Source organism: Wolffia australiana, chromosome 6, assembly GCF_029677425.1.
Source record: "Wolffia australiana isolate 7733 chromosome 6, ASM2967742v1".
NCBI classification, from domain to species: domain Eukaryota; kingdom Viridiplantae; phylum Streptophyta; class Magnoliopsida; order Alismatales; family Araceae; genus Wolffia; species Wolffia australiana.
Window position 1 is genome coordinate 19,465,789 of NC_135840.1, and position 15,883 is coordinate 19,481,671.

The following is a 15,883-nucleotide window of genomic DNA, read 5'->3' on the forward strand; positions in this document are numbered from 1 at the left end:
GCCTTCTGAACATGAGCAGCACCCAAATTATTCATCTTCAACATCATCTACGTCTCTTTGGCCGTCAGCTAGCTATCCAACTAAGCCAATATCTCATCAGATATTGCGCCATAGATAACCGACAATGCTTGGCGATCCTTCTTCTTCATCACCGTTTGTGCCTCAATAGCTTCCCATAAGCCATTCGCCTCCACCATTACTTGCATTCTCATAGCCCATAGAGAATAGTTCTACTTAGAGAGAACGGGGAAACCATGTCCAGTCTGGACCAGAGACCTGGGCACCACGATAGAGGTTCCAGTAGACTCACCTTCTGCTGAAGACATTACACCAGCTTGCAAGGCAGATTCACCAGCCCGTCGTGGCATGGAACTGCTCTTGCTTCCTCCTTGGACCAGACTTTAGGCTCTGATACCAAATGTTGGGATAGAAATCCCCAGCTACCGCTCCTTGGCAGCACAGGTCCTGGTGGGAGAGAACACGGGGAGAAGAAGAAAGGAAAACTCCAAAAGAAAGAAACCCTCGTTCCACTCCAAATGTTCAATGTTGTTCCCTTTATGAAAGGAACATTAAGCGGGAAGGAGAGAGTACTGAGCGGGAAATAAAAATAACCACTGTGGGACCCTGTCAAGGTCAAACCCCACACTTCCAGGCTAATCTCGACCGTCTGATCTCCTCTCTCATCGCATCCACACCGTCCACAGGCTTCGTCAACAACACAATAGGCGATGCCCCTGATGTGATCTACGGCCTCGCCGTCTGCCGAGGCGATCTCGGCTTTGACTACTGCCAAAAGTGCCTCTCGAATGCCACATACGACGCTAAATCATCCTGCCCAAGGAATAAGGCAGGGACCCTCTTCTACGAGCTATGTCAACTGCGCTATTCCGATGTTAACTTCTACGGCACGTCCACGTACACGCAAAGGTGGATGACGAATGGGAATAATGGTACCACCGGGGCAATCTCCACCTTCAATGGAGTGCTGGGGGGGCTTTTGAATAATTTGACTGCTCAGGCAGCCACATCGATAAGGAGGTACGCGGCAGATAGGGTGGTGTTGAACGACTTTCAAAGGGTGTACGTGCTTGTTCAGTGTACTAGGGACTTGTCTCCCAAGGCTTGCTCTGATTGTCTCACGGATGAGATTGGGCATATTCCCACTTGTTGTGATGTGAGGAGGGGTGCGAGCATGTATGTAGGGAGCTGTTTTATACGTTACTAGATTTATCCTTTCGTCAATGATTCTAGCGTCGGTCACCCTTTCAAGTTGACAAAGTGTGAAACTACAAGTCCGTACTATGAGCACGACGGTCGACACTGAAAATTTGGACTTCTTGCTTATAATCATTCTCTTTGATTGGATATCTCGGCTGCGTGGTTCAAGAGTCGTAGAGCCTATCAGCAGGGCTGTTTACACATCCCCTGTCAAAGGATAAACGATCAATCTGAATGCCTTCGTTTGGACCCAATTTTCCCCTTTTTTGGTTGGATCAGCAACATGAACATTTTTAGCCACTGGGTTCGCAAAGTGGTTCACTTGATCTGAATGTCTTCAAAGATCCCTGCCCGATGAGCGAGGCTCATCCTCCCACCAAATCCCTTCAGTTGACTGCTGCTGCTTCCTCTCATGCGCTCGTGATAACTCCATTTGGGACTCTCATGGATGGCCATCTTGGTGTGATATTGTTTGCTTGCTCTTCGACCTTTTGGCGCATGGGTGCTATGACGTCGTACCTGATTTAGTGGAAACATCCAGTCTATTTGTATCGGTGTTGTCGATACTTCCATTGTCTGGGGCTTACTCCTCTACTTCAATACCTCTTTGACCCTTCGGTAGTAGACCATCGCCAACAACGTCTATACCGCGCCAAGGGTGTTTACCACCATTGATCATTGTCGATATTCTTGTTCTCGCTTGACAGGATTTGTGTAAAGAAGACATGGATTAGGGAAGCTCACTCTCATAACCTCAATGTTGTTAACATCGGACCATCCTCGAACCCAGGTCTACCCTCTCGGGTTAGTTTAGGTGACAAACTATATCATGAAAATTATGTTACGAGTGAATTCTTTGGTACAAATTAAGCCTTTCCGTAACATGTGAGCTTCAACATAAGTATTATGTTTGCTGGTGTAGTCACCGTCATTGCTCGGAAGAGGGTCTGAAGATCACCATTAGTGTCATCCGTCACCATACCAGAGCTGGAAGCTTGGTGATTTCCAAATAGCCGGGCCTGCACATACATGCACCAATGGTTCACCAGATCACGTGGCTGCATTTCCCCTAAAGAATTATCTGTCAAACTATGTCACTTGCGACGTCTGACATCATCTAGGTGTCCGAGCATGGACTCAGTACAGTTGGACAATGCTCTCAATGACATCCTGCATAACAAATACATTTTAACTTTTTCTATATTTTATTTTTACTTTTTTATGTCAAAATTTTTGTTACACGCATAAATAATAAATGAAGAAATGTTGGAATGCAATATTAGTGGAGAAGTGAATCAGGTTTTTTAAATTATGAAATATAGATATTACAGATAGGGATCTGAGTTTTAGGAAAGAGGAATGATGTTGGCGAAAGAGACATGTAACCATAAGATGTAAATTATATAGATATCCGTGTGATATGGTGAACAATCAAAACTTAACTAAAATAAATAAAACCTAATTGAAACGTTTGATCAATAGATACTAATTTATTCATAATCTTTTAAATTCTATAATTGAGAATGCCATAGGATCAGAACAGAGTTTTAACAAGATGCATTGAAATCTTAATAGGGAAAAAGAAGATAGAAATTTAAAAGAGGAAATGAATGAATGTTTTCAAATATATAATTTCCGTATGGTAGTGTTAATTTTAGAGGTATAAATATTCATCGTTGATAATTGAGATTATTGACTAAAAATATATTTAACTGTACTTACTATAGAATATCTAGCTAGTGATGAGTATGGATCATCTCCACATGGAACAATGGTTAAAGAATCAATTTATTGTGATAATGATAAACGATACAGGAAAAGAAAAAATATTGGATTACCCAGGATAGTGATGTCGAGTACTATGCCGTATATATCTATACTTCAGATTAATTTGTCAAGTGAAAAAGTGAACGTATAATAATGTGTAACACTACGCGAATGAGATAAACAGTGCGAACAATACAATCATAGTAACTGTGAAAACAATGTGATGGGAAATATATATGTGAGATAGGGTTTTACGTAAGGGGTTGAAAGAATAGTGAAGAGAGAATGAGAAACCTTAATGATATAATGATAACACACCGAATTCGGTCTTTATTTCATTCTATTAGCACAATTTCATGCATTTAAAGAGCTTAAAATGGGGTTGTTATCATGTATTTAAATAAAATACTGTTTTCAAATGATTTCTGATTTTTCCCTAATTTTCTGCGATTTCTATGAATTTTATGGGATTTATTTGAGCTGGAAATAAGTATTTTTTAATGAAGATGGCAAGTTTAATATTTAATTTCGAGATGTATTAGTACGGCGATGAATCAGTGAAACTTCTCATATGCCTCTTTTTCCATTTTTTTTGTCATTACGGTGTTGAATCTACGATTAATATTGACATCATCTCTCAACAACAATTTGATAATCGTGATCTTAAAATTAATAAATGGCTTGAACTTCTAAAGTGTTCTTTGAACTAAAAAGATTTATCTGAAATTATTGGTTCCACTCTAAGAATCGAGGTTCAAAAGCATTTGGCACACCTTGTGATATAAGATATTTGGCTGGGATTTTTCCTCTTTGCTGTCATGACCCAAGAAAAACACGAAGATAGCATTTTTTTCTCTGAAGCAGACGGTTTTTTCTTAGCCATCTGAGTATGCAAGTAGGGGACTCTAAAAGATGGGCAAATCATAGCGGTCAAGAGACTCGTGAACAATGACGGTGAGGGATTAGACGAGCTTCGGAATGAGGTTGCATTGGTTGCCAAACTTCAACATCGTAATCTAGTTCGATTGTTGGGCTATTGCTTGCAAGCCCAAGAGAAGATACTCATATATGAATACCTACCCAATAAAAGCCTTGACAAATTCATATTTGGTAAGCTTTCAAGCTGTGTATGACTTTACTTAATCCATGCAGATGAAGTGCTATAAACAAAAATGTTGAACTAAGAGGGGGTGAATTAGTTCTACTTCTTTTATTTATATAGACTCCTTCTTTAACTCTCTCTTACTTCACTCAAGGGACAATAAATTTTTACCCTGCTTCGGGGCACTAATGTGTCCTTACTGCAGCCGCGCCTCACCCGAGGAGTCGCCCTGACTCCACTAATCACTTTGGCAAATGCAAAGTGAGAAAAACTGTTTGCGATGTACAATCGCTCGCACTAATCTCAAGTAATCACACACTAAAAACACTTGCTCTGTGCCGACATCTTGCTCGACCTCAATCGAGTGCCTTCTCAGCTTCCAGCAACGTTCTGAGCCTCTCCTCAGTCCACTCTGTGCTGACGAAGTCCTCACGTCTCAGGCCACCATCCCGTGTTCAAGTGGATGTGATCTTTCTCCTGTTAGTGCACTTCCCTAAAAAGCAATATAATGACAATATCTTTGTTGACCTTAAGTCAACTTTTCTCCTAACCCTAGTTTTCTCCTAAATTCTGTATTTCCACTTTCAAGTCACAAATCGTGTATCAAATGTCAATTGATGTCAACTACCAATGGATATGATCAAATGCAGTCAAAATCTAAACTTATATCAACTGGTAATAATTATTCTCAATTGTAATAAGATAGTCCAATGAGATCAATTGATGTTTACTAATATCAGAAATATTAAAAGTAGACAATCAGATCAATCAATATTAAAGATCAATTGTCTTAACTCAAGTTAAATGTGATTTAACAAATATCAATTCAAATAAAGTAATTATAGTGAGTCTGATCTAATGTGATTTAGAAATCTCAAATTAAATCAAACAATTTCACTGTGTAAATCCTGATCGAATGTGATTTAGAAAATATCAATTCAAATCAAATAATTATATCAATTCTGATCCAATGTAGTTAGATGATATCAATTTAAATCAAACACTTATATCAATTCTGATCCAATGTAGTTAGATGATATCAACTTAAATCAAACACTTGTATCAAATCTGATCAGTTATAACAAAGATATATCAATTCAAATCCAATAGGTATATCAATTATGATCGAATATATATATATGGGAGATATCAAATGTATTTGAATTTGTGAGTTAATGCATTCAAGAAATCGATTTAGATTGTTATTTAAATTTCATCCAATCTAAAATTCAAATTCAAGTTTACAAGATGAATGAATAATTTTCGAATTGAATTTATTATATCTGAAGAAAACTGAATTTCAAGAACGTTACTTAAAATCAATTAGAATTAGGGCGCCTAAAATATTCCAGTATTTTGAAATCGAATTCAAAACTAATCTGAATTAATCAAAGAATTCAAATTGACTTAAAGCTGTCAATATATTCAATAATCAAGAAGTCCAAGAAAGTTGGTTATATGATTTCAAATAATTGCAAACATCCAAATCGAATTAAATTTTATATCAATTAACTATGTAGTAAAAAGCGATTTAATCTTAAATCTTTATCAATCAAGATTTCAATTAGATTTTATATTTGATTTCACATAATCAAGAAACCGAAAACAACTTGTTACTTAGATTTCAGAAATCCAAGATCCAAATCAGTTTTTCAAATTATGAATATTCAAATTTCGATTTTAGATTCTAACTTACGAAAGTCAATGAATTTCAAGAACTTTCAAATTAATTTCAACAGAAATCAAGAAATTGGTATCAAGAACCTTCAACAAGATATGGAACAATCTAACCAGGATTTTCTTGAAGAATTAGTAATCACAAACATGCAGATGATGACGTCCACCAGTCTTGAATTTCCTCACCATCAGCCAGAACTTTCAAGAACTTTCAGTTGAGAGAGAGAGAGAGAGATCACGATTTTTCAAGAGAAGAGAGAGAATGAGCACCAAAGGAGTGCGTTAGAAAAAGGCTACATTGGATATTTATAGCCTTCAACTGTTATTGGGCCCAATTTTCCTTGTCTTATTGGGCTTCTACCTTAATAATAAACTTATTATCCCTAATATACTCCATCACATATTTATCTAATAAATGTCTATATATTACTACTATATTCAACTACTTAATTAATTTCATTTAATATCTATTATATTAAATCATCAAAATCCTTTTCCTAACAAAAAAAATTATATGTTAACAAACTTTTTTGCACAAATTGTATCCATTCCATAATGAAGTTAGTATATCATTGTTTAACACAGTTTTCCTAACTAATGTAATTCTGGTTATGAACTTTTGAAATTTAGATCCGAGCAAATCTAAATTCCTGACATGGGCAAACAGGATGCGAATTACAGAAGGAATCGGTCGTGGACTCCTAAACCTTCACGAGGATTCAAGATTCAAGGTCATTCACAGAGACCTTAAAGCAAACAACATACTTGTGGATGAAAACTTAACTGCAAAGATTGCTGATTTTGGCCTTGCAAAGCTGTTCGGAAACGAACAAAGCTATGAAAATACACAAAGGATTTCAGGGACATAGTAAGTTTCCAAATAAAAACCTTTTTAGCTTCACCAAAATAACGAATTAACTCTCACTAGACTCTGCCTGCTCGTATGCTTCTATACTTTTACTTTTCATGGAAATGGTTGTGGTTTTGTGCTTACCAAATGTCATTGATCGATGGAATGCATTCGATTATTTTTCACTGTTATCTACAATACGTGGACAATGTTATAAACACTTTTGTACTGTCTCTGGGCTTTGAAACTGGCTCTAAATTGTTCAGCTCTGCTTGAAATTTATTCCTTGTGTCTACATACGTGACACAAAAATGATATTTTAGTTCTGTCTCCTTAAATTTGTTTTTCTATACATCTACAACTGTCATTGTTGTAAAAATTAACACACTTATTGGTGGATAAAAGTGGGTATATGGCACCGGAGTATGTCATGCATGGACATATTTCAACAAAGTCAGACGTTTACAGCTTTGACATCCTACTTTTGGAAATCCTGACAAGAAAACGATGCGTTGGATTTCATGGATCAAGCCCTCCAACAGATTTCCTCAGCTATGTATGCATGAATGAAAGTTACCTTCTACTCTTATTTCTTAATTTTTTAACTTGATATTTCCCCATATTTCGAGGCCTTGGATGGAAGGAAATCCGTTAAATTTTCTTGACAAGGACATAGTTGACTGTTGTCTGCCAGACGAAGCCCTTAGGTGCTTTCATGTTGGGCTACTCTACAGCCAATTGGACCCACTGGAGTGCCCCAACATGTCTCATGTGGTGCTGTTTCTTAGTAGCAGTTCAATCTCTCTACCACCAGTGTCACCCGTCTCCGAATACACTTATACACGCACCAATAGGAGCAAACGTTCAAATAGAAAAAGCCTTACCATGAGAAGCCTTCCAAAGTCATCATCCCCTATGGATAACGGTGCATCTATTTTAGATAGCACCACATTGGAGCTACGTTGATATGGGTTAATATGATCATTGCCATTTTTGTACCAAATTCCTCCGCTATGTGATTTGAAGTAGATTTTGGCTAATGTAAAAGTACGGTTAAGTGTAAAGTGTCTGAAGATGCAATGAAACATGTTGAACCCATTCATATTGAATTTCCATATCTGACATTCATGTCACAAAATGTAGTTTGGCTTTATTGTCGCATTATGATTTTTCTATCTCTTGCTATAGTGTTTCATCCCATTATTATTTTTAACTTTAAAAGTATATTAAATATCGGTCGACTCGTTCTCGAGCACATTTATCTGTTGAGAATGAAGGAAATTTTATTTTAAGAAAGGTGTCCTTGTATGAAGTCTTGATGTCTATTTTTAAGTTTGAGATTATTCCCCACAATTATAATAGAGCAGCAACACATGCATTTAGCCCTATGTGTTTCATAATGTTGAATGCTCCAGTACATCATTAACTGTTGTGATATCAGTCAAATGTGGGCCCCAAGTAGTGGAAAAACCCTTTTCATGTGCACATAAGAACACCCTTGAAAGAAGATGGAAAAATTTACGGTTCGTCCGGCGCCTCCCTTTCAAATCTCCCTTCTCTTCTTCCTAGCTCTTCCCTCTTCCTTCCCTTCTTCCTTTCCATCACTCCAGGATCGTAAGCTGCTGTCATCTTCCTGTTTTACATTCTTCTCCATTCTAAATCTCCACTATCTTCTTCACCAAAAAACATGGTATCGGAGCTAGAACAAATCCAACAGCCAACACTGCAGTCTCTTCCGGTGGATCTTGTTGACTGCACAAAAATGGTTGGCGGCTTCCTATTTTTCTGCTATTAACATATACAAAATAGCATGCCGTTGCCTTGTTGTTGTCTTCTTTGTCGATGTTCCTGGAAGCCCATATTTGGGTGTGTTGAAGGGTTGCTCAATTGTTGTTGTAGTGCGATGGTGAAGTTGTTTCTATTGTTCTAGTCTCAAAGCCCTTATTTGATCATCCAGAAGTATTGATAGATTGTTGGTGCCGTTTCTTTGTTTTCTTCGCACCATATATTTTTTGGTCGTTATTATCCCTCAAGATGACAAAATCTTGTACTATGATTATGGCACTTGTGAAGTTGATGACACGCTTGCTAGAGGAGAGCTCTTCTAGTGACGAGGAGCCTAAAGTCGTGGTACTTGAATCTAATCCAATCAAATTGGATGGTCCAGACACATGTCTAAGCTGGATAAGACAGGTACATCTTATATTGACTACACGTAATTTACTGGGCTATATCTCTAGCGATGAAGAGCCTCCTAAAGGGGATGATAGGGCTCTAAATAAACTCAGCCTTATAATTCTCATATTACTAGGTCGTTGCTTGGATCGATGATCACACATGTAGCTCGTAATCTTGATTCATTTACTATTGCATCTGAGTTGTGTAAGGTGGTCTCAGAATTGAACTCTCATGAGCATAACAGTTTACATGCTCATAGGACACAGGGTGAACTTCGGATCTTGGTCCAGGGCACAAAGTCAGTGACCGAATATGTTGGAGAACTTCATCGCTTATCGGCTGGCTTTGGTTATTATTTTCCTTTCATTCCCACTGATCCTAATTATTTCATCGGATTCAGGCAGTAAATTGAACATATATTGTTGGTTGATTTTCTAGTTTGTTTAAACATTGAATTTGAGCATTGCCATTCAGGAATACTAAGCTCAATAGTAGGGCCTACTCTTCATGAGGCTATTTCGAAAGTTATTACTAAAGAAACATGTCTGAAGTTGGCATCTATTTCTCCTCAACAGCTTGGCTCACGATCCACTCTCACTGCCAAACCTCTGGATTCTTCCAGTATTATTTATGGGTTGAGCCGGAGTAAGGGTTCTACTCCAGGACGAGTCTTGAAGATCTGCAAAATGGCCACAAGCTTGGTCATATTTGAGCATATTGTTATGATTTACACGGTCTTCCTGACTCTTCCAGTTTTTCTTCCACTCACTGAGGTAGACTTTAAGCACGAGCTGGTAATAGTGGGCGATCTACACGAGGCTGTGGCAGAGGGGGAGAACCCAACTATGCATGTTTCTCTTCTGCTTCCAGTTCTAAAGACCTCACTACATCATAGATCCTAATCCTCCAACCTTTTAGGGAGAGCCTCCAATCCTCCACTCGTGTTTCATAGTCAAGGTCATCAAGTACAAATGCAGCTTGTCCCAGCTCAACCACAGAGAGTTATTTTGCCCAGACAACCAATGGACGTCAGCTATTTGCTCTAAATTGTCATGTTTTATCTACGTGGATCGTTGACTCTAGTGCATCCAATCATATGACTAGAAGCTCAAAGAGCTTTATTTCGTATTCTTAATATTCTTGCCTTGATAATGTACGCCTAGCAGATGGTTCCTTTGCCTCTACTTACGGCAATGGCACTGTGAAGTGTATTGACACTATGACTCACCCGTTTGTTAAGCATGTACCAAAGTTTTCTATAAATTCACTCTCTATAGTGCCCTCACCCATAATCTCCACTATGTTGCACATTTTTGTGAAGATCGTTGTATCCTTCAAGAACTCGGAAAGGGGTGAACACTTGGGACTAGCACAGTGCATAAAGGAATATTCACTTTGATATATTAGGCCATCACGACGGCACCAACCATGGGTTATTAGTACTCTCTCTCTAGAACCAGAACTACTATTGCACCATCGTCGACTTGGGCATGTACCATTTGATATTTTGAAAGAGATTTATCCATGGTTGCTTCATAACTGTGCAAAATCAAAATTATTATGTGATGCTTCAGAACTAGCAAAACATATGAGAATCTCCTGCCAAAAATCTACACATATTTCTAGTCCATCCTCATTTAAAAATATTTCTTCTAATATATGGGGAGCATGTGCAACAGCCTCTATTTCTGGCCACTGACGGTTTATTACATTTATTGATGGATTTAGTCGTTACACTTAGGTGTATCTCATAAATCATAAAAATTAAGCCTTTACTTGCTTCCAATCATTTTATAATATAATATCAACACAATACTCGGCCACATTCAAGAATTTTTGCTTAGACAATGGCACCGAAATGCATGTAACGGGAATTCCAACAATGTATATTATCTCTTGCCATCATACACCAAACTTCATGCGTAAATACCACTGCCCACAATGGAACCGCTGAATGAAATAATAGGCACTTGTTGCAAGTGGCTCGCGGCTTGATGTTTTCAATGAATGTTCCAAAGTTTTTTGTGGAATGAGGCAGTACTTAGTAAAAGTGCTGATCACACTCTCTTCTTCTGAAGATACATCAGTAAAATTACTATCCTCATTGTATATGTTGATGATATATAATCATCAGTGTTGATGGAGAATCAATCAAAGAATTGAAAAGTAACCTGGAACACATCTCAAACTTAAAGACCTCGACCAACTGAGATATTATTTGGGATTACGTATGTTGAAACTTCACACTAGATCATCTTACAAAGACTGAGATCTAGGGTGTAAGCCAATTGATACTCCTATAGAACATAATCAACAACTGGTACTTAATGAGGGAGAGAAATTTGATAAAATACAATATCAACAATTGGTGGGATGGTTAACCTATTTATCACACACACTCCCCGATATTACTTATGCTGTGAATGTGGTTAGTCAGTTCATGCATGATCCAAGATCACGCCACTTATATGCTGTCATGTGGATACTAATATATCTGAAAGATAATCCAGGCTGTTGAGTACTATACTCGAATGACAAGAATTTGAAATTGGAATGTTACACAGATGCTGATTGGGTAGGAAACAAATACGATGAAAGCTCAACTTCCGAATACATTGTATTTGTCGGAGGGAATCCAGTTTTGTGGCAAAGCAAGAAACAAAGTGTTGTTGCTAGATCTACAGCTAAAGCTGAATATCGATCCATGATCCGAGGTGTGTGTGAAATGCTGTAGCTACGAACACTCTTGCTGGAACTAGATCTACTCAGTCCTGATTCACTTGTCTTATATTGTGAGAATATAGCTGATATAAACATTGCCAACAATCCCATGCCACATGATCATACCAAGCATATCGAGATTGATCGTCGCTTCATAAAGGAAAAGTTGGACACTGGCATCTTATACTTAACACATGTTAGATCAACTGAGCAAGTTGCCGACATCTTGACAGAGGGGTTGAAGTCACCGACATTCACTTCCTTGTGTACTCAAATGAAGTTGCGTAATATCTTCACCAACCATGGAGCTCTGTGAGTTCTTGATGATCCATGATGTTACTACTTTGTTGTTGATGTTTTTGCTTATATTTTTAGTCAGGTTGGATGTTAGTTAACATCACATCCGGAATGGGGAGTGTTGTGAACTCAGTCAAATGTGGGTCCCACGTACTAGAAAAACCCTACTTTTTTGCATGTAAGAATGCTTTTGAAAGAAGATGGAAAAATTTGCAGTTTGTACGCCACCTCCCATTCTCCTCTTCCCTCTCTTCTTCCTAGCTCTTCCTGTTTCCTTCCTTTATTCCTTTCCATCACTCCAGGATCGTATGCGGCTGTCTTCTTCCTTGTCTAATTTCTTCTCCATTCCATATCTCTTCTCTCTTCCCCTCCAAACAACATGGACTTTGGCAAACTTTACTTGCGAGTCAGCTGCATCCATGCTTGTTCATTCATTTTAGTAAGAGCAGTAATGCAAGACGTATTGTCAACAATATAGAAAGCCAAATGCAATGGTCTTCAGTAAGGCCTCACAGGAAAAAGTTTAATTATTATAATCATTTCAGATAAACAGTTTTATGTGTGTAGTTATATTTCTAACATTTTAATGTGACACTATGTCTGATTATACCCGTGTAGTTTGGAAAACTTGTGAAGTTGAAGGCCATACTTTGTGATGCATCAGAGTTTGTAGACCAAGAAATGAAGTGTTTCATTTTTACTCATTATTCAACAATGAAAATTTTCCGTTTTCCCTTTGTTAATGTGAAGTTTAATAGTGAATTCAACTCTTGCATAGAAGGCTTGTACTGTTTGCCCTTTTGTTTGTTTTCATGTCGATCATGTACGTAGCTATCAGGTAATTCAGGTCTACATTTGAAGCCATTATGATATCTTTTATGCTCAATACAGGAAAATCACATAGGAATATCTTAGTTATGCACATTTAAATAAACCTTCAGTCATTTCTATTATAGAGTATTGTTTGTACAGAAGTGCTTGAATATATGCAACGATTATGAAATTTTTTACAATATTGTAACATGGTGATGACTAATCTTTAAACATGTACTCTTCATATTTATATTCCATGGATACTCCGTACATACATCAAAATACATGGACAGACACTATTATATATTAAGTATGATTGATCCTGTAGTCTAGTGTGGTGAAACTAATAACACATGTGATGATGGGTCTTTAGGATAAAAGAAAAGCCTACATTATTCAATCCATGGGGTTATGCCTAATTATCAATTGAATTGATTCAGGTCACAAATTTGTAAGTCAACTATGACACCTAAGTTGCTTCATGGGTGTACACTGACGATTTCACTATAACCTAATAGTTTGTACACATCAGATTCAAACTTGTATTGGTTTGGATGTTGTAAGAAATCCACAAGGGTGATTCTATGGTTATCATGGGATTGTCTTTCATTCGTATAATGACAATAGTCATCATGGAATAAACTTACATAACGTTTTTGCTATGAATTTCGTAAAATCAGTTTGAAAGTGGGGTCAAAACAATGGTTTGATGAATTGTCAAAATGTGAAATATTTTTATACTATTTTTAGGTTTTTATTCTATGGTTGTCCATCAATGTGTGTGTCGCCTATATGAATATAGTTATATGGCTAACTATAATTTGCTACTATGCGGGGACCACCGTCGGCTTCAGATCTCCCTCATCAGCATCCTCTTCTAGGATCGTCCTCCCAAATCCTCTCTCTTTCACTCCTTCAACGCCCTTCCCACAATAGTAATGGAGTTGTATCCCCTTTGTAATGAAAGGGTGAATGAATAAGGATGAATAAGAAGAGAAGGATCAACATCTATTTTACATTGAGGTAGCCTTTTTTGGCCGTAGTCAGAAATTTCATCCCTGGAGAGATAATTTGCTTTTTATAAGAAGGGAATGCTGCAAGATTGTCATCTATCATTGTAGGGTAACTTGTTAGAGCTTAGTGCTCTCACTTCACCAACTCACACACAGAAGATAGTCACACACACTCACTCTTTTGATCTCACGCATAGAAAAAAAGGTTTAAGCTCTCACTCTTTTGATCTCACGTAGATAAACAAGAAGCAATAACACTTTGAGAGAGGAAGGAACCGGTTGATACACGGAGCATACTACAACAATGGAACTCATACATATTTATAGGTACTCCCCCATAACTGCCTATGGACTTAAACAAAGCATGGCCACAAACCTGTCCATGTACTTGGTCTTCAAAGACACCCAGCCTTGTGTTCCTAAAACTCAATTCTTGTCTCCACATCTCCCTACAACCTAGTGATCCATGCTGACTTTGTGCTTTCTGGACTTGTTCAAAATAACAACCTAATTTAACTGACTCAATATTAACCATCCGACACTCGCCTTTAATCTTTATACTCTCCATGCCCACATTAACCTTGACTGATCATATTGCCCACAAGAGAGCATATTCATGCACCTGTCCTGTATCCACCAGATTGACTCTTCCATCCGCCTTGTCTTCGTTGTCATTGCTTAGACAGTCCCACACATAGTGTCCATATAGGTAACAATTATAGCATTTTACGTTTGACTTATGACAGGGCTTGTAGACATCATCTTGGCCTTGTCCATTTCATTAGTGACCTGGATCTCTTCCAAAACCACATCTTCCTCATGCCTTGCAAGGTGTGCTTGTTCGTCTTCTACTGCATCATGGCCCAACAGGCCAGGATTTGTTTCTTATCTTCTTGGCCCAGCACAACAGAGAGTTGAAATAAGTGTATTTGATATTACCACATCCAAATAATATTGAAAGTAAAATAAGTATATAAATCCCACAGGGGTATCTTTTGAATAAAATAACCACTTATTCTGTTGTGAGTGCATCCACGTTGATCTTTTGGCTCTGTGGGCTTTGTCGGCTCCTTCCAGGATTGCTTATGTAGGTCTTTGACCAGTGTTGATGCTGATCTTTAGGCATTGCAGCTTTCCCCGACTATATGCGGGCTTTAGCACTTTTAGACATGTCTTCATGTGGCGCGCGTGAGTGCTGACACTACTAGTTGGGGTCAACCCAATTTTTTTTAGTTCTTCCATCTCATTTTTTTCGTATAAAATATAGAATAACTAATATAATTTTTTAATCCATCAACTATTTTAATACTCAGTTTGCATGAAAAATAATTGGACTTTAACTTTAAGCAAAAGTTACATAAAAAATTATTATTGCAACAAAATGCTACATTTAATGCATGAGATGAAAATGCACATTAACATGAAGATAATAATAAGGAAACCAACAATACTAGAACATGAACCCCATTTCAGGAATAGGAAATAAGAAAATATAAAAGACATAACCCACCAATCCCGACTCACATAATAAGATAACAAATGGGAAACAGCCACATACCCCACGCAATAAAAAATATAAATAACATTAAATTTATATTAAAACTAATCATAGACATAACCATTGTGAATGGTGCACTGTTCACAATGGTCATCAAAACAAAACCTTTCCGTTCTGTTCTAAAACTACCCAAAACAAAGAATTTCCTTTTTCAACCTTTTGTAGCACTATAAATAATCCAAGCATGTACTTGTTTTAAGTGTGGGTAAGATTGATTTCTCTCCTCTACCTTCTTGTTTATTCATCCTTCTATCTACCCTGCGTATTCTTGTTTATTTAGAGAGAGAATGGCGAGCTTTGCATGAGGAGGAGGAGAAAAAAGGAAGAACCGTGTGTATTCTTTGACTATTAGACTTAGATTTTTGTTTGGTTGACATTTGTCATTAGTGGGAATCAGAGGACCTGTTTGCCTTTTATTCGAGGATGAAGATGTCTTCATCGCCGTGCTTGGTAGATGAGATCCAGCAACTTAGGGTCCCGGTTGAATTTAGGTTTTTCGCCTCTGGCTGTTAGATCCCTGGTTAGAGGGCATTGACAGCTACGATCGAATCCCAGTACGATCGAATCCCTGGTTAGAGGGCATGAATAAAGACTTTTTTAGTCCAAGAGAAAGACAAAAAAGGAATTAGGCCTGTATTGTTAAAACCCACGTGCTATCCATGGAATGTGCTGCAGAAAAAGAACAAATA

General features: G+C 37.7%; 1 protein-coding gene across 1 annotated transcript; it reads left to right on the forward strand.

Moving 5' to 3' along the window:
- The first annotated feature begins 254 nt into the window (after window positions 1-254).
- On the forward strand, window positions 255-7,463 carry LOC144704999 (cysteine-rich receptor-like protein kinase 10). Its single transcript, XM_078577581.1, has 6 exons — window positions 255-294; window positions 633-1,194; window positions 1,533-1,680; window positions 3,885-4,095; window positions 6,395-6,632; window positions 7,020-7,463. The coding sequence occupies exons 1-6, from the start codon at window positions 255-257 to the stop codon at window positions 7,222-7,224; spliced, it is 1,404 nt and encodes a 467-aa protein (XP_078433707.1). The 3' UTR covers window positions 7,225-7,463.
- The last annotated feature ends 8,420 nt before the right edge of the window (window positions 7,464-15,883 follow it).

What these genes read in the sequence shown, in the direction of transcription:
- LOC144704999 (XM_078577581.1), top strand. Translation starts at nt 255, where the DNA reads ATGTCCAGTCTGGACCAGAGACCTGGGCACCACGATAGAG. An exon ending in GTGAGGAGGGGTGCGAGCAT is followed by an intron (nt 1,195 to 1,532) that starts GTATGTAGGGAG and finishes GGGTTCGCAAAG; the next exon opens with TGGTTCACTTGATCTGAATG. An exon ending in TCATGGATGGCCATCTTGGT is followed by an intron (nt 1,681 to 3,884) that starts GTGATATTGTTT and finishes GTATGCAAGTAG; the next exon opens with GGGACTCTAAAAGATGGGCA.